Below are 26,676 nucleotides of genomic sequence, written 5' to 3'. Positions count from 1 at the left end.
TATGATAGAATGCAAGATGTGCAAATTCAAGGCATTGAAGCAAATATAAGAAGAGCACAATCAATCTCAAGAATGTAGTGATGCCATTTTTAAGCAAATCCATCCTGACATTTCTTGGAGGGAACATAGCATGTATTTTGAAATATATTTTAATCGTCTCATAAACCTTCATCTATTATCCAAATTAGGTATCGACCCAAGCCATGAAGTCATCCTAGATATGAGAGAACATATTGATGAGATGCTGAGATGGATGGTCAATTGAGCATCAATGTATCTGGCATAATACATAAATTTACTTATATATGAGAAGGGGCAGGCTCTCCAAATATCAACTTACATTTACATGAAAACAGTAAGTTTTATAGCGTGAAAGTGAGGGGTCTAATGCGTTGCAGACCGTTCTTTCTATACACATGATACATTTTTCATTTATTCCCTTATGCACTGCTGGTTTGTGTTGTTTATCTATTAGTAAATCTTGGCACTCTGCTTTATTTTGATATGCTGACAGCACTTCCATATGCTTTATTGTACGTTGTTTTTTTCTTATACATTTGGACACTACTTATAGGAAGAAAAAGATATATGTACTCGTGCATTTTATGCATCTATGTGCATTGCTGCTACTTAATTTCCCCTAATTGGTTAATCTAGAGGGTTTATTGTTGCTGCTACTCAATACCTATTTACATCTTAGCCATTGAATTACTTGCTTTACCATTGGTAGCTTGACACAAAACTAATACTTAGCAAGGCTTGCCGTACTGCCCGGTACGGAGCGTACGGTACCGTATTGTACTGGGAGAAAATCGGTATGAAACATACCTTCAAGTTGGTACAAGCTTCGTACCACCCATATCGAGGCGTACTGAGGTTTATACCGGTCTGTACTGAGGCGTACTAAGAGAAAAATTGAGAAAAATGATTAGAAAGCTATTTCGGTACAGAGATGTACCGTGCTGAACTGAACCGATAAGATATTGATACGGTATCCGATACCGAGATTGCGGAAATTGATTCTTTATTTATTTTAACATCTATGTACATTGCTAAGTTAATTTGGATTCTGCTTTATGATGCTGTTGGAAGTTTTTTGAAAGGACTTGATTCTTCAGGCAAGTTTTAATTTTTTTCGCTCATCTATTTTGTAGCATGGATACCATGTTCTAATGGCTGATTTCCAAATCGGAAGGAATATTCCTGCAGATGAGAAGATTGTAAGCATTTTCTTGATACATGTTGTGTAGTTTACTTTTTTTGATAAGCAATGATCTATTGACTCATCTAATTTATCTTGGATACGATAGAGTTGATCCATTTTGAAAACAAATCCGAGGTCAACTGCCAGATACAGTTTTTGTAATTGCTGCATGGTGCATTATTGTAATCTCTTTGTGCTAGTTGAGGCAGCCCTACTGGAAGAGAACTGTTGTTTTCTTATTTGTCTAGGCTCATTTGGTTGATATCCTTATTTATTTAGTATTTGGAGTGAGGTATCTTTTCTTTGCTCACATCTTTGATATCTTGGCTGGGTTCTTTTTCGATTAATTATTTGATGTGATTTCTTTTGAGAATGCACATATAATTTAGTAATGAGTAAACTGCTATTTTTTGCTTCCATATTCATTTTCTATGTTTTCCGTCCATGCTTGATAGCACTAATAGTACATATGCATTGCGCTGCATGTAGCACATATTGTCTCTCAAAACAGAGCAGGTGGGATGAGCCCATGTGCCCAGCTTGATGAATGCTGTCGTGTGCGCCACCTAATAATGAAAAACATGTTTTGCTTCTTTATCTTTAAATTCAAGCAATCCAAATGTTGGTTGTCTATTGAGTTTAACTTCACATTCTTGCAGAGGCTATTTGTTGTTCGAACAGATAATTTAGAGACATCGTCTTGTATTATAAACCCACCACATGTGAGGTACATCTTCTTTTCTCCTCTTCCAGTACAGCAAGTTTGATCTTTGTTAAAGTTTAAACCCCCCCTTTTTGCAGCTTTTTGGTGAATGGAAGAGGCGTTGATAGAAGAACAAATATATCAATGGTTTGTGGGCTTTCAATGACTGATTTTTATGGCTGCTTTTCAAGCCACTCTTTCTTTTTTGGTCTTCTGAGTGGTGCAACATAAACATACTAAATATATGTTTTTCTAATTCATCAGGATACTGGACCTCAGTTTCCGACCGATATTACTAAAATGCTCAAATATGGGACAAATATTATCCAGGCAGTTGGATTTTTTAATGGTATGCACATGCATATGCACATGCACAAAAGGTTTCAAAATTGAGTGCGACTTGTTTTACAAAAAAAAAAAATGAGTGCACAGTGCACCTTTACTTGATCTGCTTGTAATCAATTCCCTGTCTAACTCAAATAACAGGTAACTATGTCATAGTGATAGCCTTTATGAGCAAGATAGCTTACCTTGATGCCCCAGTACTCCAAGATTATGTCCAACCTGTGGCTGCAGAACTTGTTTCAGGTAAGCAAGACCAACCTTGGTCAGTATTTTGCATTTGTTTTATTGACGAGACTGCCAATTTGAAATGGATTCTTTTTCCCCTAGGGCTGGCACCTTTGGTATGACATGTATTATTTTCTATTTTGCTTGGATTATTGGTCTAGTCAATCACATGAGACATATAAATCTCAAACATTTCCAGACATCTAAAGCAGTTGTAACTTGTAAATATCCTATTCTCTAAACAACTCAGTGCTTACTTTTGCCCACCATATTCGCTAGTTTTATGTCCTCCTTGGAAATTGCTCCACTTCTTTTTCATTTTTGTCATTAATTATTTGCTGGAAGTCTAGAATAATATCTGCCCATGATTTGATATAAATAGTATTGATTCTGAAAGCTATCAGGCTTTGCCGCTTCTCTTACCAAAAGATGATCATATGTTGTACCAAACTGAGTTAGAGCCAATAAGAGGTCCAACAACTGTAGCAACATTGTGCATGATATGAAGCAGTAGGTTACATAGATTTTCAGTTTTGTCGTTTATTTTTATATCGTTTTTTGATCGTAGTCTCAATTCTAACCTCATAGAAGGTCTTTTCATGGTATGCCTTACTAGCTCGTTTGATTGTGTTAGTCTTCCTCACCAAACTCCATGGTGAAATTATAGCCCAGAAGTTTGTAGTTGTGAAGGTTTGAATTAATTAATTCTGTTCCTCGAAGAAAACATTATTAGAGATGAGGAGAGTAAAATCGCCATGTTTCAAAAGGAGAAAGCAATATGATAGATGGTCAATAAAATTTGGCTCTCATTTGAATGAGTATGGGTTATAATTCTTGTTTGCGTTTCATGTAATTGTAGAAAAAGGAAATACTTGTATAGAAGTGCAATTGCAAGTGTGAGGTAGTACTGGTAGCATCTTGTCCCAGTTAACATTTTTTCTTCGTTAACACTGAAATATATCAAGAAAACCCAATAACAGCTTATCTGTTCTTTTCATGGATATTGCTGAGATATAGGAGGTCCTCTGGTGTATCTGATGATTACAGCTGCTGTATTAGTCTAAGATGAGATAAGAACCGGGGTTAGCACTGAACTAGAGTATTAAAAAAGTTCAAAGGTATAATTGGGATCAATGGACTATGAGGTCATCGCCTTATGGTGATAAATTGATAATAAAATATTGACCTTGTTGGAGAAAGGATATGAGCACAAGTTTATGCTTTCACCAGGTGAATCATAAAGAGTGATTAAAGAACTTAAATTAGATGTGATAAGGCTTGGTGGTAATGTGTGTGATTATGGTAGTGCATTCTTCAGATAGATAATAGAATTCTAGAGTTACAGTAAGAGTCAAACATTTTTTTCTGGATTCTCAAATATATTAGGAAGTTGATGATTTAGAAGTAAGATAACTGTAAATTGATGATATACAGGCTTTTTCACTGCGTTGGCTATGTTGTTGTTCTAGAACAAGAGAATTTCCAAAGAATTTCTGGAGTGGGGGTAAAAAACTCTTTTATAAACTTTAAATGCCATTTTTTATTGTTGTGTAGATTCTAGAGTGTGATGTCCTAGCATGAAGGAGCCTACCTTTTTTAAAGGGGGTCTTCTTTGTCTTCTAAAGAGATATTCATCCATTGTAACTTGAAACAGGAATGCTATGGAGCTGTTGAGTCATGGCCTGAGACTGTTTTTCATGTCAACCATGTATGTTATGGTTGATTCAAGTGCTTAATCATTAATGGAGTTTCTGACTCTATTGCTTCTCCAGTGCAATAGATCTAAATAATATCCTAACCCTATTTTCATTAATACCTCCTCCTTTAACAGATAATGTAGGATCATTTGGAACCTAGACATTTCAAACATGTCTAGGCCCAGTATTTCTGAAGAAGAAACTAGGTTCATCAACACCCAGACCATGGAAAAAAATTGAGTTGCATATATGTGCATTATGGGTATGTGGGTGGCTGGGTGGATGTAATTGACTATTAGTTCATATCAAGGTTTTATACCCAGTTTCGGCACAAGTATTGGCACTCAACTGTACGGTATATCTTTTGGTGCACTTGGTTTTTGGGGGGCATAACAGGTATTGGTTCCCTCCCAGTATGGTACACTATGCCATGCATATTCTGGTAGTTAAAACAGTGGTACATATTGTGTTTTATGTTACATAGCATCAAAAGCAGAAGAAAATCGTTCTTCATAAAGATCTTCAAGCACTTCATATTTTTGACATTTGTCACTGGAAATGGTTGAGGATTGGGTGTCATTTTGAGCGCAATGCTATTATGCAAAAGAAGCCCATCAACCATCACACTCTGTAGTGATGAGCTGTCAGCTGAGACCTTCTGCTCTTGTAGCTATTTGGTGGCCTCAACTAACCCAGGTTAAGCGAGAACAAGTCAATCAATAGTGGGAAACGATCAACGTACTAGTTCTACGTTTTTAAGATAACGATGGGGGCATGCTGTTTGTATGCAGCTGTAAGTCCTAACCACCTGGTAACCTGTTTCAATTTTGAATAGTTTTCACTTTCTACTAACCTACATACTTGAAGACTCATTTACCAAGTTCGTGCTAGCAACATTGAAGTTTGTAAGAAATGTTATCGTGGGCAGACCAAGAAGCAGTACAAGGCTACTGTATACTCCAATTATTTTAGGAACTTATGGTTTACACTTTACAGTTTTTTGGGCTTTGGTGTTATGGTGTCATCCTCTCCTTATTTTGTTTCTATCTTGAAAATATGTTAAAGGAAGCAAAAGCAATGCAATTCCACTTTTGCTTAAAAAAGTGGAGCGAGAAATGGAAATAAATAGAAGAAACTAAAACAACCACGTGAGGGCTATACTAGAGCTTGTGCTACTTGTCCAACATATGGACAGAATACTAATCTAATCAAAGACATTTGGCTCAACTTGTGGGGTTGATGTGGATTCCAGTGCCTTCTGTTACTTGACATTACTTGAGGTGCTACAGATGGAACCAAGGATACGAGATACCGAGCCTCTGGTGTTTGCTGATCAGATCTTCTGCAATTTTGTTCCTTGTATGTCATCAATTATACACTGTTAAACATACAAGTGAACATCTCTGTAGAAGTGCATCTCTGCTAAAACTTGGTTATACAATATTTTCCATGGATGCAGAATTTGATTTGAGATGCCAAGGAGACTTTCAAAAAGGTAGAATTTTGAAAAAAATCTGGAGCAAATTTAGGAAATGTTAGCTGATGAATTCATCCTGAATGGTTTAGGTTGTTGACAACTGATTATGACCATTATAGAGACACTTAATTTGTTTGCTAGTCGAATAGTTCTTTAGTAGGGACGTAAATAGGGCTGCCTCTGGACCTTTTATATTTTGTTTTGGTACAGGGTATCGAGTCAGGCCTACTAAAATTTTCGGATATGCCTGACTCATGTCTGGCCTTTTGACATTCTTATTGTTCACCATATGTTTTATTGAGGGAACATTATGCATGCAGTTTACATTCCTTCTATATTGAAGTTGCTTGGGTATGCTGCTTTTAACTGTTATTCCATTCTTGAAGTTTGAGTTACACTCCAAGTTGTCTTTAATCTTATCATGTAATCTTAGTTCTCCATCAGTAAATCCTCTATTAGTGGACCTCCAAAATAAAATATATTAATGTCCAACCATTTTCCTGCCTAACTTTCAGAGTAAACCTTAGGGTACTCACTTGTTTAACATATCTAGCTTGTTTTCAATTCCTTAACATTCTCAGTTTTAATGCACCTGGTGGGTACACATAGTAACAACTAGTTGTTTGTTTCACCTCAAATTATTCTTACTCCATATCATTAATGTTGTTAGTGGAAATATCAGTTAGCTGTTGTTTTTTTAAAATTTTATAAAAACATCTCTGTGACACTATCATTGTCTGCTTACTCTGGGAACTGTAAAAACAAGAAGTTTTCTTGATGGTTAACTTTCCTTGTGAAAGCAAAAAAATGGTGCTTGAAGAAGGGTTTGGCATAACCTATGTCAACTTATGAAGAAACAAGTTTAGGAAAAGAAAAAGGATTTAAAGTTAATCCATATATAAAAAGGCATCATTGCTCACTATCTATCATGGTCTTCCATACTCTTTTTTTTGAAATTTATCAACTCGCTTTTATTTTGGAATTTATTAAATTGCTTATGTTTATTGAAATACCTTCCAGGCTAGTAGCCAATTAGACATGTTAAAGAAGCATTGAGTTACCAATAAATTACATTTTTTTGGCATAGAGTATGCTGGAAATCAAATCATGCAATGTTAAATGGCTAGACTTCATCTTTGTTTTACAGTTGATTGTGTTCAAGGATTATATTGAATTTTAAGATGCATTGCTAATACGAACACATTTTCATGAATTTGATGTTAGATTCTGAGATCATTGAGGGGCCATCAAGAATATCGCTGAATTGTCCAATAAGGTATTTTAGAACATTCTTGAAGCATTTTTCACTATCATGTGTCTATTTAGTCTCTCTTTCTCTCTCTCTCTCTCTCTCACACACACACACATGTACACACACTACACATATCTTTATATATTATAGGACTTCCTATTATTCCTGCGATAAATAACTTGCCATTTTTCATATGCTTATATGTTCACAAATATCACATTAAACCAAGGTTTCAAGTCGTCTGCCAAGCCCTTGTACTCCATCCAAATGCAACTCCTGTACTTCCATATGTTGTATTGCTTATTGTACTTCCCTGTTGTATTGCTGGGAATCCTGCAGCTGTGCAGCTTCTCAAGCTAAGGTTCCTTTTGATTTAATTTGATTTACCGTGTGCCTACTTACTGTTCAAGTAAGTTTTTATCTACATTTTGGAAAAACTATGGAAGGAATAATAGCAGTCCATGGTAAACAAGGCATATCAAGTAAGTTTTCTATCACATTAGATACATGTAGGTGGAATCAATTGTTATTGTTTATTGTCCTTATATTTGAGCACGGGAAGCCATAGTGACAAAGGACTTTCGCCAAAGGCTAAATATGAGCCTCTAGATATCTCCACTTTCACAAGTCTTTGTTGATGAGACTGAGGAGGGTGAGCATTTAATTAGAGATTTAAAGATTAGTAGGAGTATTAGAGGAATTGAAGATGTAACTTAAAGATTATGGAGAAAAGAATCCCTATCAGCATGGCTTTCATGACCTCTCTTTACCATAAAAACATCGATGAAATAGCATGAAAATGTCAAATGGGACCAATTTTTGGGTGAAGTAGAAATGCCTATGTTATGAGTTATGCAAGAACTGAAACTGATAAGAACCACTAAAATCTGGAAGACATATAATGCTGAAGGTTTGTCAGTTTATTAGTTACCTATATGTTTTTTCTATTTTAGGTGGCCTATACTTGTGTTCTCCCAGATCTTGGCATGTGTGACATATGTGAGAGGAAATATAGATGGATTGGATTAAAGAGAGAAGAAATTGTCCATTGAAATAGGATTTGCAAGTTGAGATCCAAGAGCCTGAATTTCCTAGAGAAGCCAATTTTGTGGGTTTCATGGGTTGGGACCCAAAATTGCAGATTTCTTGAGGAGTTCATCCTTTTGTTTCTTTCGTTTCTTGGGTTTGTAGGTTGGGATTTGGAGATTCTGGTTTCTTGAGAGAGAGTAGAAATCTTTCTTTTCCCTTCTTTCATGAGGACCCATTATGTGGGGATGCATGCATATATATTGTATGAGATGGTTAATTTTGCTTGATATTTTGTTTTTTCCTTTGTTGCAGGATTTTCTCTCCATGTTAGCGACCAAGTCAATACACATGTATATTTGTCTTATGGCCCAATGATAGATATGTTTGTGCTCCCATGCTTCTGGATTTATCTAGTTAGATGATATTCTGTGCATTTTCTCATTGATCTGATCATTTGCTGTTGCCAAATGGTACTCATATTTATGTCAGTCATGCCACTTTGAACAACAAAATAAACATCTTTCCCTTCATCAACTTCTAGTCCTGGTCCAGCCCTTTGCTTCCTTTGTTCAAAGGCTTGATGATTTATGAGGGCTAACAGAGTCCAATATTTGGATTTGACAACAAATGCCTTCATATCATTCATTTCAGGCATTAGGTGTGTGCGTGACTTTTTTGACCCATTTACTATGGAGAATGGAGAGGCATCATGTGCACAGATAGCTTTTGCGTACTGATTATTTTGTCTCTATGATTTCAATATTCTCCTTTGATTAGCCAAATGAAATGAAAAATCAATCTACCTGACATTAATACAGGTGCATCTAATGCATCATTCATAGTTATTCAGTGTGTTATTATGTTCTATCAGCCAATACCTTATTTTCTGTCCTAATATGTGCAGCTTTAAGCGCATAAAAACTCCTGTCAAAGGACATCTCTGCAAACACCATCAGGTAAATTTCATTTTGCTTGTTTGCTTTATGGAAATGGATAAAGCTGTTCATTGACTCTGAGGATTTTCCATAGTGTTTTGATTATGACAATTTCATGGAAGTGAACTCACGGAAGCCATCCTGGCGCTGTCCATGTTGTAACACGCCTGCTAGCTATATTGACTTGCGTATTGATCAAAATATGGTTAAGGTAAGTACTTCAACTATCCATTGACTATGGGGTGATTTCACTTTCCCACCATAGTGCATGATGTTTTCTTTCTTTTTCCTCTTTTTCAGATATTGAAAGAGGCAGGAGAGGGTGTTTCCGATGTTGTTATCTTTGCTGATGAATCTTGGAAGGCGGTCGTCAAACATAATGAAACTACAGATGAACTGCATGATGGGAGACTTGAGGGACAGCAGGATGGTAGCATCGAGAGTGATATCAACACAGTCACTGTTGTGGACCTGACAATGGAAGACGATGACCAAAGTGAAATGAGTCAAAATGGTACCTGTGAATTTGAAGATAGGAAACCTTTCGAGCATATTCAAGGTTTTTCTGGCTCTGAATTTCATTCTGAACTGCCAGTTGCCAGTACTTCTGGGACCACTCAAGTAGCTGCGCATCATGTGGATGGTATTTGGTCCAGGAATTTGCCATTAACTACTTACTCAAATGTGTTGTTAGCCCCCACAAATGGATCAAATGCTCATGCATCTGGAACCTTGGAGTCTCTTGTGCCTGATATTATACTGAATCCTGTTATTACAGATGCTGTTTCACCAGCACTTAACCGGGATGCCACGACCAATCATGAACTTTCTCAACCAACATTATCATTTCATCATGCAACACAATTAAGGCAGCTTATGCAATTACAACAGTCACATTTTGGAGGTTCAATTATCAACAATGAAATTGCAAGGCCCTCATTGCCTAGACATATCAGCAGGAACCCTATAGCTGTTCAGGCCCTTCCAGTGCAGACACAGACACCCAATGCATCTCGCAGGATGTGGACAAATATACTCAGTTCCACATCTGTCATCCCCAACAGTCCTGCATCTGCTACTTATCAGACAAATCCTCCACTAACATCTGCTTCAGATGGGTTTGGGGCAGTAAGTGGTGACATGGAAATTGAGCAACTTTCAAGCACTTCTGATGCAGTTTCCTCATCGTTGCATCTCCATACAGCGGCACAGGTATTTCTACTCTTGAATTAAAAGCAACCAATATTGAAGACGACATAATCTGATGTTACCGGATATTTAAGTTACTTGAGTCATATCAGTTTATTTGTTTCCCTCATAATTTTGCTTCATTATTAAAATTTCGAATCACTTGATGGTTATTCTGGGAAGACTCTGAGATCTTAAGGTTATAGACCTATGGTGCTAGAATCAGGCTTAAAAGCTTTATAGGCTCTAAACAAAGATTATAAGTGACATGCAACATGGACTGTATCTGGTATATCATCCTCAAATAGATTAGCGAAAAAAGGTATGTCATAGGAGAAATATAAAGATTATGTGAAAGGAAATTTATAATTAAAAGAATGGAGAAGATAGGAGAGGAGCACAAGGAGAAGAGCAGACAAAATGGTCTTCAGGTGGCCTTGTCAATTGTTGTTACCCTTAATGCTTGTGTAACTAGGCATCACAACTTATGGTCAAATGAACATATTGCTTTTATGGTCTGGGCTACCACTAGAAGGCCTGGATACAGATGTTACCAATCATGAGTGCAAAGCTCGATAGCTGAAACCCACGAACATCATTAGACTCTAACCATTCAGTAACCCCAAAAATGATGCCTTCCAACGGCTTGATATCTCTTTATAGTGTGGCTTGATTGTTGCAAAACTATTTCTATCTAATGAGATCTGTACTTGATTGCATCTACGTTGGGATATCCTGCATCTGGATGGTGATTTTGGTTTTTATACATCATGTGTCATCTTAGATTACCTCTTTAGAAATCAGAGGGTACAAATTGCCACATAACTAAATTACATGTCGCTAATGAATTGAACACTTGAATGATAAAACTCAACTGCCACATTCTTATTAACCACATGGGATCACTTAGTAATTCTCCGTGATTAGCCATGAGTTTAGTGGTTCTGTGGAGTGCTACTGGTTAAGACCCCTGGCATCGTGATTTTTGCAAAATTTGTGATAGACTTTCACTGGCATATTATATCCATCTGGACATTCCAATTTCAATTTCTATGAAGTATATTTGAATTTAAAAAATCTTCTGTATCATTGAATTTTTCACCTATGTATCACTTCCAGTAAAATTACTATCAGCTGCATCTGCATTCACCATAACTACAAGCAGAACTGAAGCAAGACTCTTCATGCATGCTTTGCAATTATTCAACATCTTCAGGTCCACAATGAACCGTCAGTTTTAGAAACTGAATATTTATGACCATTATATTGGAGTTATTTGTATAGAGTTTGGCCTACCAATTCTGAAACTAAATATTGTTGTCTCATGGGTGATATTCCTGTAGCTTTTATCATTTTTGAGTTTTGTTTGATTTAGATGTGCTTACTTTGATAAGTTTATCTAACATTCCACTTTTTATTTGTGATTCCCTTACTGGGTTAACCCCATTCAGTTACTGCATACACAGAACCGTGATCGCCAGGACCACCAATACACTCTGAACCCAGCAATGCACCAGGTGGTTGGCCTTCGAGCACCATACGTCATCAGCACAAGAGCTCCAGGTGACCAACAGAGAGGAGCGGGTGCTTATAGAGCTACATTGCATCCTGTGTCAGAACTCCAAAATCCCCATCAGATACTTAATCAGAGGACACACCAAATAACATGCCAATCTGGAAATATTCCACAGTTTTCTCTCATCCCTCCAATGCAGGTTCAACAAGCATCACAAAATGCTGTTGGTCAAGCAGCAGGAAGCTCTGGAAGTATTCGTAATATATTGGCTGCCCAACATGCAGCACAAGCGGTGAGGCTGCAAGCGGGAACAGCGGCAGTTCATCCACAAATACCCAGAACAGCACCATCTACCCCAGCAACTGCTGACAGGGGTCCTGCACTTTCATTATCAAGATCTGATGGCTTGCCAGAGCTGCCGTTTGAGCAGAATTGGCGGCCTACAGGAAGGATGAGAGGAAGCCTAACAGGTAGTGCGTACTCTGCTGCACTGAGCCAATACTTGGTTCCTCCACCGCAGTCATTGCAAGTCCGACCACCTGTTACCACAGTTCCTATCTCTATATCTGATCACCTATCAGTGTTCCTTGCTAATAGCATCAATGCCCGTGGACCCTTAACCCAGCAGGCTAACTTGAGGCAAGGGGAGGGCAATCAACCAGGAGGTTCGAGCACATAAGAACCATGAGACCTTTGAAACTTGATTGTTAATGATCGTGCATGGAACAGTTAACTGTAATGAGGTAGCAAATTGTGTACATATTGTTTAGTTTTTGTTTGAAATCGGGTGCTCCAGAGTATTTTAGGTGATTAGATTAGTTGAATTATTTAGGAAGGTTGTACATTAACATCAGGGTGAATTCATGTACACCTGTCACAGGATGAGCATCTTACATGTTAGAGGAGAGGACATTGCTGTGACCCATCCATATTTGAACTTCAATTCCCTTGAGATCATATTTTTTTCTTCTTTGGAAAATGTTTTTTTTCCCTTTATTTGTCATAATTGCTTTCACATGGTTGATTGGAGGTAACAGCATGTATTTGGAGGGATGGATAACTTTCTGGACTATTCATGGGAAAGTTTGGTGAAAATTATCAACACTTGCTACCATCGGTCTCTCGTAATTAACATGTCCAGCAGTATGCATCTGTTCGGTGTCCGTATTGATATTTCTGTTAAGATTTAACTGGATGATGATTCAGAAATTAGTTGCATGAGCAACTGGAGCATGTATTAAAACCCTTCTCGAGATTATAAAAAAAAATATCTCTGCTTGAGAAATTAATGAAGTCGGAGAAAATTGATAACTCAAATTAACCCCAAACATTCTTGATAAACAGGCATCAAAGCACAGGACTTCATTTTTTTTTTTTTTTTTTGAGATTGAGCAGAGATCTTGAATTTTCTCGGGTGCAATTTTCAGGGCGGTTGATTGTTTGGGATATTTGTTCTATGAAAGTAATCCACCAGGACTTCAATGGACCATCATCTCTCTTTAGGGACCATTATATCAATATCCTTAAATCAATATTACTTTTTACTCGATGCACACATACTAGCAATGGATGCACGTATAAGTTGATGTTGTATGTCGCATAGCATGATCATAACGGTCCAAAAGAGTTCGACCATTTGTGTGAAAAAAATAATAATAAACGTGACCTGTTTCTGAAAATGTGAACGCAAAATGAACATTCGCTGGAGCATTCTTCCCCGTTTTTAATTCTTCTCCAGAAGAGAAACCCACCTATGAGATTGAACATCTCACCTATAACATGCCTTGGAATTTCAGGCGATTGAAAAAGAGCAAGAAAATATGAAGAAGGCGCAAGAATAGGTCATCCAGGCAACCCAACGGCATGCGCATGTTCATTTCAAGAACTCTTCCAGAGCCGAACTTAGCGCTCGCAAGCATGGTCTGCCGTACCGGTCCGTACCGGCCGGTACCGGCTGGTTTATTGCTAGAGAACCAGTACAGAACCGGTTCGGACCGGTACGGAACCGGTTCTTATCAGTTCGGGCCGCCACCGGTATGCCGACCAATACCGATACGGCAGACCTTGCTCGCAAGGCTCCAAGCCACCTAACATCCGGACCATCAAGAAGCCAATCGAGCTTGAGTCCTCCCTAGGCTCCCAGCAGGTGCTCTTCGATCATGACCATTTCGGGCCCGCCAGCCTGACAACTTAATGGCTGGAGGTCTAGTAATAGTATGGAGGACCACGTCGAGGAGAGCTCGGGCATCCAGAGTAGCAGTTCACGGGGTGGCATCAATGGCGGTGGCCGAGGCCACCCTGGTCACAATCCTGGTAGAGGGATAGGCGGTCATCAAGGCAGCGGATGGCGATGGGCTAGGAGAGGCAGCGGTCGCAGATGAGGGTGCGGAGGTGGCGGTAGGAGAGGGCATTGGTAGAGTGGATGCAGAGCTCGCACAGCAGCTCCATGGTCAGGGACTAACAATTGTTCTATGAAATGCCGAGTGCCCAAGAACATGGGAGCAAGGGGGATGTGCACCACACAAGTGAGGGCGGAAGAGGAAAGGACAGCAGGGGCAAGGTCGAGGGGAAGGGAACGGTGGCGACGGGAATCGTTTTGGGGTGACGGATTCCCTCCTCTTCTAGCTTATCTTCTTCGAGCAGATGCTGAAGTGTTTCATTTCTTCATCTGTAGTCTATTCACGCTCTCTGTAACCAAAAGAACAGCAGCAACAACAACAACAACAAAAAAACACTATTCATTGCAATGCCAAGCTAGCAATCGTGCATCGAGGTGCATAAGAAGGCAAGGTGTGTCGATGCTTTTAATGGACCAAACATCTCATGGTTCATTTTCATGGACAGGCTTTTAACTCTCATCAAACCACTTTTAATAATTTGACACTACCGCGTGCTGCATCCTGCATGTCATAGATTAAGATGATTGAGATGATGATGGGAACTAATACTATCAACCTAGATTTTTGATCGAGTTTAAATAGACAAAAAGCTTTAAGCCTTTTCAATAAAATTAAAATAATAGATAAAAAAATCTAAGCATGCTTATTTTATGGAATAAAAGCACGGTATTTAAATGTAGTTCCCGCATTGCTTTCTCCTTGAGCTGGAGTCAATAAACAGGCACTAGAGATTCTTTCAGCTTTAGAAAAGGCAAGCCAACCAGAATGGCCGTATGAAGACTGAAGTTTAATGCATCTAGCCAGATTTTATACAGCATGTCCAATCACACTACAGCAATGATGCGACAACTTAGATTTTTGATCGAGTTTAAATAGGCAAAAAGCTTTAAGCCCTTCCAATTTTAAAAACTTTAATTATATGTATGTATGTATGTATGTATGTATGTATGTATTTAGTTGCAGTTCTCACATTGCTTATTCCTGGAGCTAGAACTAAATAAACAGGCACTGATGCACTGGAGATTTACTATGCCTGCTTTAGAAACAGAAGTCTATGAGATGTCATATGAAGACAAGAGTTAGAAAGCACCAGGAGTTAGAAAGCACCTAGCCCGATTTATACAGCATGTCAGCCACATTACAACAATAAAAACAAAATAGTTTCTTCTCACAAAGGATACCAAACAGAGTGGCAACAAAGAATTTCCATATTGGCTCTGTGATTCGTCTCCTTTACTCTTAATTGTGCCCGTGGGTTTGCTGAGCGTTTCTCATGGATTTCTTTCCTTCCATTTTTTGGTTCTTGGTAGAACATCTTGGACGGGAAATGCAGATGAAGTTGAATCCCAAGTTCGCATGCTTCCAAATATAGACCATGTCTAAATGATATTTGTGCTCAAAGAACCATACCGTACGGTAGACAAGCTTGTGATGCTTCCAACATTGAAAAATTGCTGACCAATGATGTTGGGAACCCGCCCATGCCGCTGATATTTCAAAAATTTTTCAGATGGCAGCGGAATCGGCATGCACGGGTTCGACGTTCATCGCATGAACGTTGTTTCGAGACCTTTCGTAATTAGGTAAGAATTAAAACTTTTAAAACTATTAGGAAGATCAAATCTTCACCTTGCGCGGGTAGATGATCACCGCAAATCTGAATTCGTGGTTTTGGAAGAGGGTTCGCTTGAAGCCGTTCAAACGTCCGGCCTCTACGGGTATCCACACGAAGCAGGATTCGATCCAAGCTCTCTATCTCACCGGGGTGCTAGCTCCCTTGCAAAGATAGCTTTGATGGCTGATGTCCTCTCTTTCAATCAACTCTTGATTGCACTAGAGAGGAGGAAGAAGAAGGATCTTGAAGAAGAAGAAGAAGATCAAATCCCTTCGCAGCCTTCTTCTCTTCACACGCGCTGAAGCCAAGGAAGAAGACCAAGAGGAGGGAGACGCCTCCTCTTCTTTTCTTTTGCTGATGGCGGCTGAACCAAGGGTGGAGAGGGGCTGGTGGCGGCAGCAAGAGGAGGAAGAGAGCTCACCCCTAGGGCGCCGGCCCTAGGTCCCTTTTTATAAGCATCAAGGGCTCCTACAAGTTAGGAGCCCTTGACAGCCTTCCTTCTTTGGAGCGCCGGCCACCTTCTCTCTTCTTGTCGCCCTAAGCAATTGGAGAGGGGCTGATGCCCCTCTTGTTAGATGTATGCCCTAGAAGCCAATTTGGCTGACACATTGTTGATTCTAGGGACATAATTTTGTACTTGACTATTTATTATTGAATAAATAAAAGGCATCTTTTTCATTCATATTGTTTATGTGTCTATGAATCGTCCAAGAAATTAATAAGATGATGATACATATTCTCAAGAGTTGAGAATTTGAGCCATGTATCATTGGTGATTAATTTCTAAATGCTCCTGATCAAAGGATCATCACGAGGACGGTGATCGATCCGATCAGTGCACAGATCACTCTCCTTCTGGATGGACGAGACTTGAGTCCACAGTGTAGGGACACTGAAGTGATAGTGCAGGTGCTTGTTAGAGAACAAGGGTACCGAGCGTGACCAATACAAGAAGTCACTTGGATGTCTATCCACTCGTCAGTGACTTGCTTGATGTTGCAGTAGTGTGACTGGTCCTTTGACCTGCGGTGCTTCGGCTACTCACAGTGAGGTTATTGTAGTTTGACTGCACACATACATGGTCTCTAGCCATATGGGTCCATGCAGTGTAGATTGGCTGCAGTAAGTTCACTGTAGGAGTAGGGTATGCACCTATATGGAATCTATCGACCTTGATAGATAAGGAAGAGATCCTATGTGATTTATAAGACTGAGTTCGTAAGACCTCGGCCGGGGCAGTATACACAGTGGAGAAAGAGTTTTTCACTATCGAACTCGAGTCAAATAAATCTTGACATATGACAGACGATGGGGTTTGACGAGTTGTCCATGACCTCCGTCCTGTAGGGATCCACGATAGTAGGACTGTATCACATGTTAACTGCACCTAGAGGTTCATCATTCCATTCTGCTGGGTAGCCACTACATGCTGCTAGGTGTCACTGGTGGATGGTGGGACTCATAGGGATTATCTTGATGATCGATAAACCCTAATGAGTTGAGTTGGAATCGTTCCAACCCATTGAAAGGAGTTTTCAATGATATAGTGATAGAGATCACAATATATCTCACTACCAGTCAGAATAGAACCTATGGGGTCACACACACTAGAAGTATTGACCGATCCGATGGTTGAAATCGTGATTAGGAATCACAAAGAAATCAATTTGATTGATAGAAGTTGAAGAAGTGAACAAAGGGAATTAATTAATTAGACTTAAACACAAATCCTACTTCGGGTAGGATTCCTAGAGTCCTAATTGGATTAGGGCTGGGAATCCTAGTTGGAGTAGGACTGGAATTCCTACTTAGAATAGGATTCCTACAATCCTAATGAGATTAGGAATTTTGAATTAAAATTGGATTCCTACTTGGAGTAGGATTCCTAGAAATCCTAATTGGATTAGGACTTCGGATTCAAATAAGAGTCCTAATTGGATTAGGACTAAAATTAAATACATCCTAATTAGATTAGGATTCTTTAAGTCTAAATTAATTATTAATCTAATGAATCAACATGACTCCTAATAGGATTAGGATTGAAGAGTTCAATTGAGTCATGATTCATTCAAGTCCTAATTGGATTAGGACTAGCGTAGATTGAACCAAATTTGGCTAATCCTAATTGGATTGGGATTAAACCATGAGAGAGGCACCTAATCCTCTTTGGAAGAGGATTAGGTTAACCAAGTAAGAGGGACATCAGCCCCTCTCACTTGGCTAGGGCGACATGAAGAAGCTAGGGCCGGCGCCCCCCCTTCTTAGGCAAGTTGTCATTGGAACTCCTAAAAGTTAGGAGCTCCAATCCCTTTATAAGGAGGACTAGGGGCCGGCGCCCTAAGCAATTGAATCCTCTTCTCCTTGCTGCCGCCACCCTCTCCCAACTCCCTGGTTCAGCCGCCAACAAGAAGGAAAAAGAAGAGAGCCTTGTCCGCCTCCTCTTCCTCCAATCCTTCTTCCAACGCGGGGAAAAGAAAGAAGGCTGCAGAAGCTGTGTTCTTCTTCCTTGAGTTCCTTCTTCCTCTTCCTCCTCTCAAGCACGATCAAGGGTTGATTGAAAGAGAGGAGATCAGCCATCAAAAGAAGTCTTTGCAAGGGAGCTAGCACCCCGGGAAGACAAGAAAGCTTTGATCGGTTCTCTACTTCGTGTGGATACCCGTAGAGGCCGGACGTTTGAACGGCTTCAAACGAACCCTCTTCCAAAACCACGAATTCAGATTTGCGGTGATCATCTACCCGCGCAAGGTGAAGATTTGATCTTCCTATTAGTTTTAAAAGTTTTAATTCTTACCTAATTACGAAAGGTCTCGAAACAACGTTCATGCGATGAACGTCGAACTCGTGCATGCCGATTCCGCTGCCATCTGAAAAATTTTTGAAATATCAGCGGACCTCTTAGTTGGTTAACCTAATCCTCTTCCGAAGAGGATTAGGTGCCTCTCTCATGGTTTCATCCTAATCTAATTAGGATTAGCCAATTTTGGGTTCAACTATGCTAGTCCTAATCCAATTAGGACTTGGATGAATCATGACTCAATTGAACTCTTCAATCCTAATCCAATTAGGAGTCACGTTGATTCATTAGATTATTAATTAATTAGGACTTAAGGAATCCTAATCCAATTAGGATTTGTTTAATTTTAGTCCTAATCCAATTAGGACTCTATTTGAATCCGAAGTCCTAATCCGATTAGGACTCTAGGAATCCTACTCCAAGTAGGAATCCAATTTTAATTCAAAACTCCTAATCTCATTAGGATTTTAGGAATCCTATCCCAAGTAGGAATCTCAGTCCTACTCCAACTAGGATTCCCAGTCCTAATCCAATTAGGACTCTAGGTATCCTACCCGAAGTAGGATTCTTGTTTCAAGTCCAATTAATTAATTCCCTTTGTTCCTTCTTCAACTTCTTTATCAATCAAATTGATTACTTGTGATTCTTAATCACGATTTCAACCATCGGATCGGTCAATACTTCTAGTGTGTGTGACCCCATAGGTTCTATTCTGACTGGTAGTGAGATATATTGTGATCTCTATCACTATATCATTGAAAACTCCTTTCAATGGGTTGGAACGATTCCAACTCAACTCATTAGGGTTTATCGATCATCGAGATAATCCCTATGAGTCCCACCATCCACCAGTGACACCTAGCAGCATGTAGTGGCTACCCAGCAGAATGGAATGATGAACCTCTAGGTGCAGTTAACGTGTGATACAATCCTACTATCGTGGATCCCTACAGGACGGAGGTCATGGACAACTCGTCAAACCCCATCGTCTGTCATATGTCAAGATTTATTCGACTTGAGTTCGATAGTGGAAAACTCTTTTTCCACTTTATATTACTGCCCTGGCCAAGGTCTTAGAACTCAGTCTAACAAATCACATAGGATCACTCCTTTTCTATCAAGGTCGATAGATTCCTTATAGGTGCATACCCTACTCCTACAGTGAACCTACTGCAGCCAATCTACACTGCATGGACCCATATGGCTAGAGACCATGTATGTGTGCAGTCAAACTACAATAACCTCACTGTGAGTAGCCGAAGCACCGCAGGTCAAAGGACCAGTCACACTACTGCAACATCAAGCAAGTCACTGACGAGTGGATAGACATTCAAGTGACTTCTTGTCTTGGTCACGCTCAGTACCCTTGTTCTCTAACAAGCACCTGCACTATCACTTCAGTGTCCCTACACTGTGGACTCCAGCCTCGTCCATCCAGAAGGAGAGTGATCTGTGCACTGATCGGATCGATCACCGTCCTCGTGATGATCCATTGATCAGGAGCATTTAGAAATTAATCACCAATGATACATGGCTCAAATTCTCAACTCTTGAGAATATGTATCATCATCTTATTAATTCCTTGGACGATTCATAGACACATAAACAATATGAATGAAAAGATGCCTTTTATTTATTCAATAATAAATAGTCAAGTACAAAATTATGTCCCTAGAATCAACAATGTGTCAGCCAAATTGGCTTCTAGGGCATACATCTAACAATCTCCCACTTGCACTAAAGCCAATTGGTCATATATCTTAGGCCCATCTTCTCAAGGTGGGCTTCAGTCTTTTGCTGACTCAGCTGCTTAGTGAACGGGTCTGCCACGTTATCCGCGGAGTCTACTCTCTGCACCTCTACATATTTCTTCTCCACATAGTCGCGTATGAGGTGAAAGCGCCGCTCTATATGCTTAGACTTCTGATGAGACCTTGGCTCCTTAGCAAGGGCTATGGCGCCATTATTATCGCAGTAGAGTGTTATGGCATCTGATGTCATCACATCCAACTCTGCAATGAATTTCTTGAACCAGAAGCCTTCCTTAGCAGCTTCAGAGGCGGCGATGTATTCGGCTTCCATAGTAGAATCAGCAATGATCGGTTGTTTAGAACTCTTCCAATTTACCGCACCACCATTGCACAAGAACACATATCCAGATGTTGACTTCCTGTCATCGACATCAGTCATGAAGTCTGAATCTGTGTACCCTTCTACCTTTAACTTTGATGATCCTCCAAAGACCAAGAATAAATCTTTAGTTCTTCTCAAGTACTTAAGAATATTCTTTACAGCTGTCCAGTGTTCTTCACCTGGATTCGACTGATATCTGCTTGTGACACTCACAGCAAGAGTTATATCAGGTCGTGTACATAGCATGGCATACATGAGGCTTCCTATTGCCGATGCATAAGGAATCTTGCTCATGCGTTGAATCTCTTCAGATGTGTTGGGGCACATCTTCTTGGAGAGATGAATTCCATGCCTTAGGGGTAAGAGACCCCTCTTGGAGTTTTCCATGCTGAACCTCTTCAGCACCTCCTCTATGTACATTTTCTGTGACAGGCCAAGCATCCTTTTAGATCTATCTCTATAGACCTTTATTCCCAAAATATAGGATGCTTCCCCAAGGTCTTTCATGGAGAATTCTTTTGACAACCAGACCTTGACCGAGGTTAGTATGGGAACATCATTCCCAATCAGGAGAATGTCATCTACGTACAGTACGAGAAAAACGACAGCACTCCCACTAACCTTTTTGTAAACACATGGTTCCTCTTCGTTTTTGATGAAATCAAACGTTTTGATTGCATCATCGAAACGAGTGTTCCAACTCCGAGATGCTTGTTTTAGTCCATAGATGGACCTTTGCAGCTTGCAGACCCTGTGATCTCCATCACTGGAAGTGAAACCCAAAGGCTGTTCCATATAGATATCTTCATCAAGATATCCATTCAGGAAAGCAGTTTTCACATCCATCTGCCAAATTTCATAATCATGAAATGCTGCAATGGCAAGCAATGTTCGGATGGATTTTAGCATGGCTACAGGTGAAAAGGTCTCCTGATAGTCAATGCCTTCGCGCTGACTATACCCTTTCGCCACAAGCCTTGCCTTATAGGTCTCTACCTTTCCATCCAAACCTATCTTCCTTTTGTAGATCCATTTGCATCCAATAGGTACAATACCTTCTGGTGGATCTACTAAAGTCCAGACTTGGTTGGAACGCATGGAGTCTAACTCTGACTTCATAGCTTCCAGCCATTTCTCGGAATCGACATCAGATATCGCCTCGTTGTAGGTTTTGGGATCCTGTATGTGATCCCTATCTCCCACTAGGAACATTTCCTCGGTATCCTCTTCTAGTATACCTAAGTATCTATCGGGAGGATGGGAGACCCTACTAGATCTACGAGGTGGTCGAGGGACATCGTGTACTGGCTCTGTACGAATGGGTTCAATAGGATCCATGACTCGTTGCTTTTCAGAGACTTTCTCTTCAAGCTCAATTTTCCTCCCACTGCCTCTATCAAGGATAAACTGATTTTCCAAGAAGATGGCATGACGGCTCACAAACACATTGTGATCCTCTGAGACGTAAAAATTGTATCCTAATGACTCTTTAGGATATCCTATAAAACGAGCACTTATGGTCCTAGCCTCTAACTTGTCCGCCTGTAGTCTCTTGACGTGGGCCGGACATCCCCAAATCTTGAGATGACCCAGACTTGGTTTCTTACCATGCCATATCTCATACGGTGTGGTAGGAACGGATTTAGAGGGAACTCTATTCAATAAATAAATCGCTGTGAGTAAGGCATCTCCCCAAAGGAACATAGGTAAATCAGTGAAGCTCATCATGGACCTGACCATATCCAATAGGGTCCGATTCCTCCTTTCTGACACCCCGTTGAGTTGAGATGTACCCGGAGGTGTCCATTGTGAGACTATGCCGTTTTCTTTGAGATAGTCCCGAAATTCTCCACTAAGGTATTCTCCTCCTCGATCTGATCGAAGAGCCTTAAGAGGTTTTCCAGTTTGTTTTTCTACTTCATTCTTGAACTCTTTGAACTTTTCAAAAGATTCAGACTTGTGTCTCATAAGATACACATACCCATACCGTGAATAATCATCGGTAAAGGTAATGAAGTAAGAATAACGTCCCCTGGCTAGCACATCGAATGGGCCACATACATCTGTATGTACTAGGGCAAGTAATTCAGTGGTCCTCTCCCCATGTCCTACAAAGGGCAGTCTTGCCATTTTTCCTTGAAGACAGGACTCGCAAACTGGATATGACTCGGAAGTCAATGAGCCTAAAAGCCCATCTTTATCCATTTTGTTCATTCTGTCCTCTCCAATATGGCCAAGCCTGAGGTGCCACAAATATCTTTGGTTTATCTCATCTCTGGATCTTTTGGATCCTTTGGCACTCACATCTTGCTCGGTAACATTCACAGATACATCCATATGTAAATGATAGAGACTGTCAATCATGAAACCACGTGCGACTATTTTATTTCTCAAATAAATAGAACAGCAGTCTTTGTCAAATGTAAAAACATGACCTTCCTGTGCTAGACATGAAACAGAAATCAAATTTCTGCTAGCAACAGGTACATAATAGCAGTCTCTAAGTATTAAACTAAATCCAGACAGTAGTCGCAGATGGTAGGTACCTACAGCCACAGCAGCAACTTTTGCCCTGTTGCCAACCCTAAGGGTTACCGCATCTTCCGCCAGCCTTCTACTTTCCTTTAGACCCTGCATGGTAGTGCACAGATGAGCACTAGAACCAGAATCTATAACCCAACTAGAAGTAGAAGAAACCGTTAGATTAGTTTCAATTATGAGCAAGTCTATACCTTCTGAAGGTGTGTCACCTTTCTTGTTCTTCAGGCTCTCGAGGTATGAAGGACAGTTTCTCTTCCAGTGGCCTTCGACATTGCAGTGAAAACATTTTCCTTTGTCGTTAGCCTTTTTCTTTTGAACTTCCTTCTTTGGCTTCTTGTCTTTCTTCTACTTCTTAGCAGGCTTCTTTTTCTTCCAAGTAGACTTTCTCTTGGAACCAGAAGTCAACTCAGCAGCAAGGACATTGCCCCTTGAACCTTTCAAGGCTCCCTCAGCAGTTACCAACATGTTGATTAGTTCAGTCTTAGTGCATTCAATCTTATTCATGTGGTAGTTTACTATAAACTGACCAAATGAATCAGGAAGTGACTGTAGGATCAAATCCACTTGCAATTCCTTGTGCATGTCCATACCGAGCTTCTCAAGCTCCTCTAGGTCCTTGATCATGGTCAGACCGTGATCATGGACAGACTGCCCCTCGCGCATCTTTGTTTTGAAAAGCCTCTTGGACACTTCAAAACGAGCTGTGCGACTTTGCTCACCATACAACTCTTGCAGGTGTGCCAGTATTTCCCTAGCAGTCTTCATATTTTCATGCTGGCATTGGAGTTCATTAGACATGGATGCCATCATAGAGCATTTTACTCTAATGTCATCATCCAACCACTTTTTATGCATCTCACGCTGAACATCAGTAGGACGTGCTGGTAGTGTGGGGGTATCTGAATCGAGTATATAGCCTATTTTCTCACAGTCCAAAACAATTTTGAGATTTCTAAGCCAGTCTTTGTAATTGGTTCCGGTCAGTCGGTTGGTCTCAAGAATACGGGTCAAAGGGTTTGAAGCCGACATTGTATCTGCAGAGAGTAAAGATTCTAGTTAGACTTTTGTACTTGATCCTAATCTGTTCTAAGGTCTTTTAGAACAAATGTAACTCCCACTATTTTCTCGAATCCCTCACACTCCCCTGGTAGGAAAACGGAAATCCTACACGACTAGAGTTTCTAGTGGGTACTGCGGTCCCACCGATTTACATGCCACCTCACCTAACAGTTATTGGTGACACATAGATGGATGAGTGTACAACTCTTGTTCAATGCTTCTCAAGCATGTTGCAGTGCAACTTGGTCTCTAAGCCATGAAGACCTCACCTAACAGTTATTGGTCCCATTTCTTAGTTAAGTCAGACCCACCGTATAACCGTAGGAATAAAGTCGTCATTGGGTCCTCACCTAACAGTTATTGGTGCCCAACCCCACCTTTACCCTACAACATCTCATGTCTATAGAGAGGTCCAGCCCCCCGATGCAACTTGACCACTGTGTCCAGCCGAGACAAATCAACATCAGAAAGGCCTTAGCAGCTCTACTACAGTGGAAGACCTATTGACTTAATATTGGTTAATCAGGTCTTAGTGTTTGCAACTTGAGCCCTTCATAAGAGGTAATCAAACAATTGGCCAGGTAAGCAGGTGGGAGGCTCCCCTTACTCAGAGAGTAAGGTCCTAATTAAGTAACCACCTTTTATGCTTTCCTAGACACCAATTAGATCAATTAATCTAATATGACTTGCTCATGTCGGTTCACTTTCGACTTGATTGAGGAGGTTTTGATTTAGGTCTCAATTGGGTTTGCTACATCACATGTAAACCTATCTACCCGACTCGCATTTACATCACATGCAAACGGCACATCACAGGCAGTTATAATCGCAGCATCAAATTAAAGCTAAACTTTAACTAGGTGATGATCATGGATTCTAATTAGGTCGTATTACAAGCACATGCACATCAATCGATCAAGTGGTCTTCAACTCTTGAATTGGTTCCAAGCCTCCTTGATTCGATCCTTGATCAACTCTTGATCCCATCGCCATCAACCGCTTAGATCACCTTTCATCTCATGCCTTTGCTTCAACTTGATCGTTGATGTACATCACATCACAGAAATACAACCAGATGTAAAATAAAAATAAAAATAAATTACATCTCCTTTTAGGAGGCACGCAGGCCTCTCAAAATATCAAATAAGATGCATGCAAGCATCTGAAAAATTACATGACATCGCAGATCACATCGCAGGTCATTACATTTGATACCAAAAGGGTTTGAATCCTATGATCATCACCGTATGCAACAATTATAATTTTCAGATCTGAAAACTAACTGATTATATCATGACATAGGTCGCTGATCATGCTAATCATGATTCTAAACTTTGTAATCCCATTAACAATGCATTTAGAATCATCTTTTTATCACATAAAAATCAGCATGCAAAAAATCAGCACCCCTGAAAAATCTGCATGCAGAATTTTTCAGCATGCATGATCATTCAATTTTCAGATCTAATATGCCTTTAGATATTTAATTCTTACCTTAATCTACGAAGCCTAGGCTCTGATACCACTGTTGGGAACCCGCCCATGCCGCTGATATTTCAAAAATTTTTCAGATGACAGCGGAATCGGCATGCACGGGTTCGACGTTCATCGCATGAACGTTGTTTCGAGACCTTTCGTAATTAGGTAAGAATTAAAACTTTTAAAACTATTAGGAAGATCAAATCTTCACCTTGCGCGGGTAGATGATCACCGCAAATCTGAATTCGTGGTTTTGGAAGAGGGTTCGCTTGAAGCCGTTCAAACGTCCGGCCTCTACGGGTATCCACACGAAGCAGGATTCGATCCAAGCTCTCTATCTCACCGGGGTGCTAGCTCCCTTGCAAAGATAGCTTTGATGGCTGATGTCCTCTCTTTCAATCAACTCTTGATTGCACTAGAGAGGAGGAAGAAGAAGGATCTTGAAGAAGAAGAAGAAGATCAAATCCCTTCGCAGCCTTCTTCTCTTCACACGCGCTGAAGCCAAGGAAGAAGACCAAGAGGAGGGAGACGCCTCCTCTTCTTTTCTTTTGCTGATGGCGGCTGAACCAAGGGTGGAGAGGGGCTGGTGGCGGCAGCAAGAGGAGGAAGAGAGCTCACCCCTAGGGCGCCGGCCCTAGGTCCCTTTTTATAAGCATCAAGGGCTCCTACAAGTTAGGAGCCCTTGACAGCCTTCCTTCTTTGGAGCGCCGGCCACCTTCTCTCTTCTTGTCGCCCTAAGCAATTGGAGAGGGGCTGATGCCCCTCTTAGTTGGTTAACCTAATCCTCTTCCGAAGAGGATTAGGTGCCTCTCTCATGGTTTCATCCTAATCTAATTAGGATTAGCCAATTTTGGGTTCAACTATGCTAGTCCTAATCCAATTAGGACTTGGATGAATCATGACTCAATTGAACTCTTCAATCCTAATCCAATTAGGAGTCATGTTGATTCATTAGATTATTAATTAATTAGGACTTAAGGAATCCTAATCCAATTAGGATTTGTTTAATTTTAGTCCTAATCCAATTAGGACTCTATTTGAATCCGAAGTCCTAATCCGATTAGGACTCTAGGAATCCTACTCCA

At 40.2% G+C, this 26,676-nt stretch overlaps 1 protein-coding gene across 4 annotated transcripts in view; it reads left to right on the top strand.

Moving 5' to 3' along the window:
• Positions 1–12,528, top strand: part of LOC103710882 (uncharacterized) — a 30,468-nt gene extending 17,940 nt beyond the window's left edge. For 3 of the 4 annotated variants that reach the window (XM_008796800.5, XM_088722378.1, XM_017843753.5), the window contains 10 exons: positions 1,155–1,220; positions 1,864–1,931; positions 2,006–2,054; positions 2,172–2,256; positions 2,394–2,495; positions 6,876–6,927; positions 8,837–8,888; positions 8,962–9,078; positions 9,168–10,079; positions 11,507–12,528. In XM_008796800.5, the coding sequence (XP_008795022.2) occupies positions 1,155–1,220; positions 1,864–1,931; positions 2,006–2,054; positions 2,172–2,256; positions 2,394–2,495; positions 6,876–6,927; positions 8,837–8,888; positions 8,962–9,078; positions 9,168–10,079; positions 11,507–12,250 (2,247 nt within the window). In that variant the 3' untranslated portion in view covers positions 12,251–12,528. The remainder of the gene's footprint in view (positions 1–1,154; positions 1,221–1,863; positions 1,932–2,005; positions 2,055–2,171; positions 2,257–2,393; positions 2,496–6,875; positions 6,928–8,836; positions 8,889–8,961; positions 9,079–9,167; positions 10,080–11,506) is intronic. The other variant, XM_008796802.5, reaches the window with a different exon arrangement.
• Positions 12,529–26,676: the final 14,148 nt, after the last annotated feature.

Source organism: Phoenix dactylifera, chromosome 5 (assembly GCF_051530095.1).
Source record: "Phoenix dactylifera cultivar Ajwa chromosome 5, Ajwa_hap1_PhDact_Kaust_v1.1, whole genome shotgun sequence".
Classification (NCBI taxonomy): Eukaryota; Viridiplantae; Streptophyta; class Magnoliopsida; order Arecales; family Arecaceae; genus Phoenix; species Phoenix dactylifera.
This window is presented reverse-complemented; position numbering and strand designations above follow the sequence as displayed.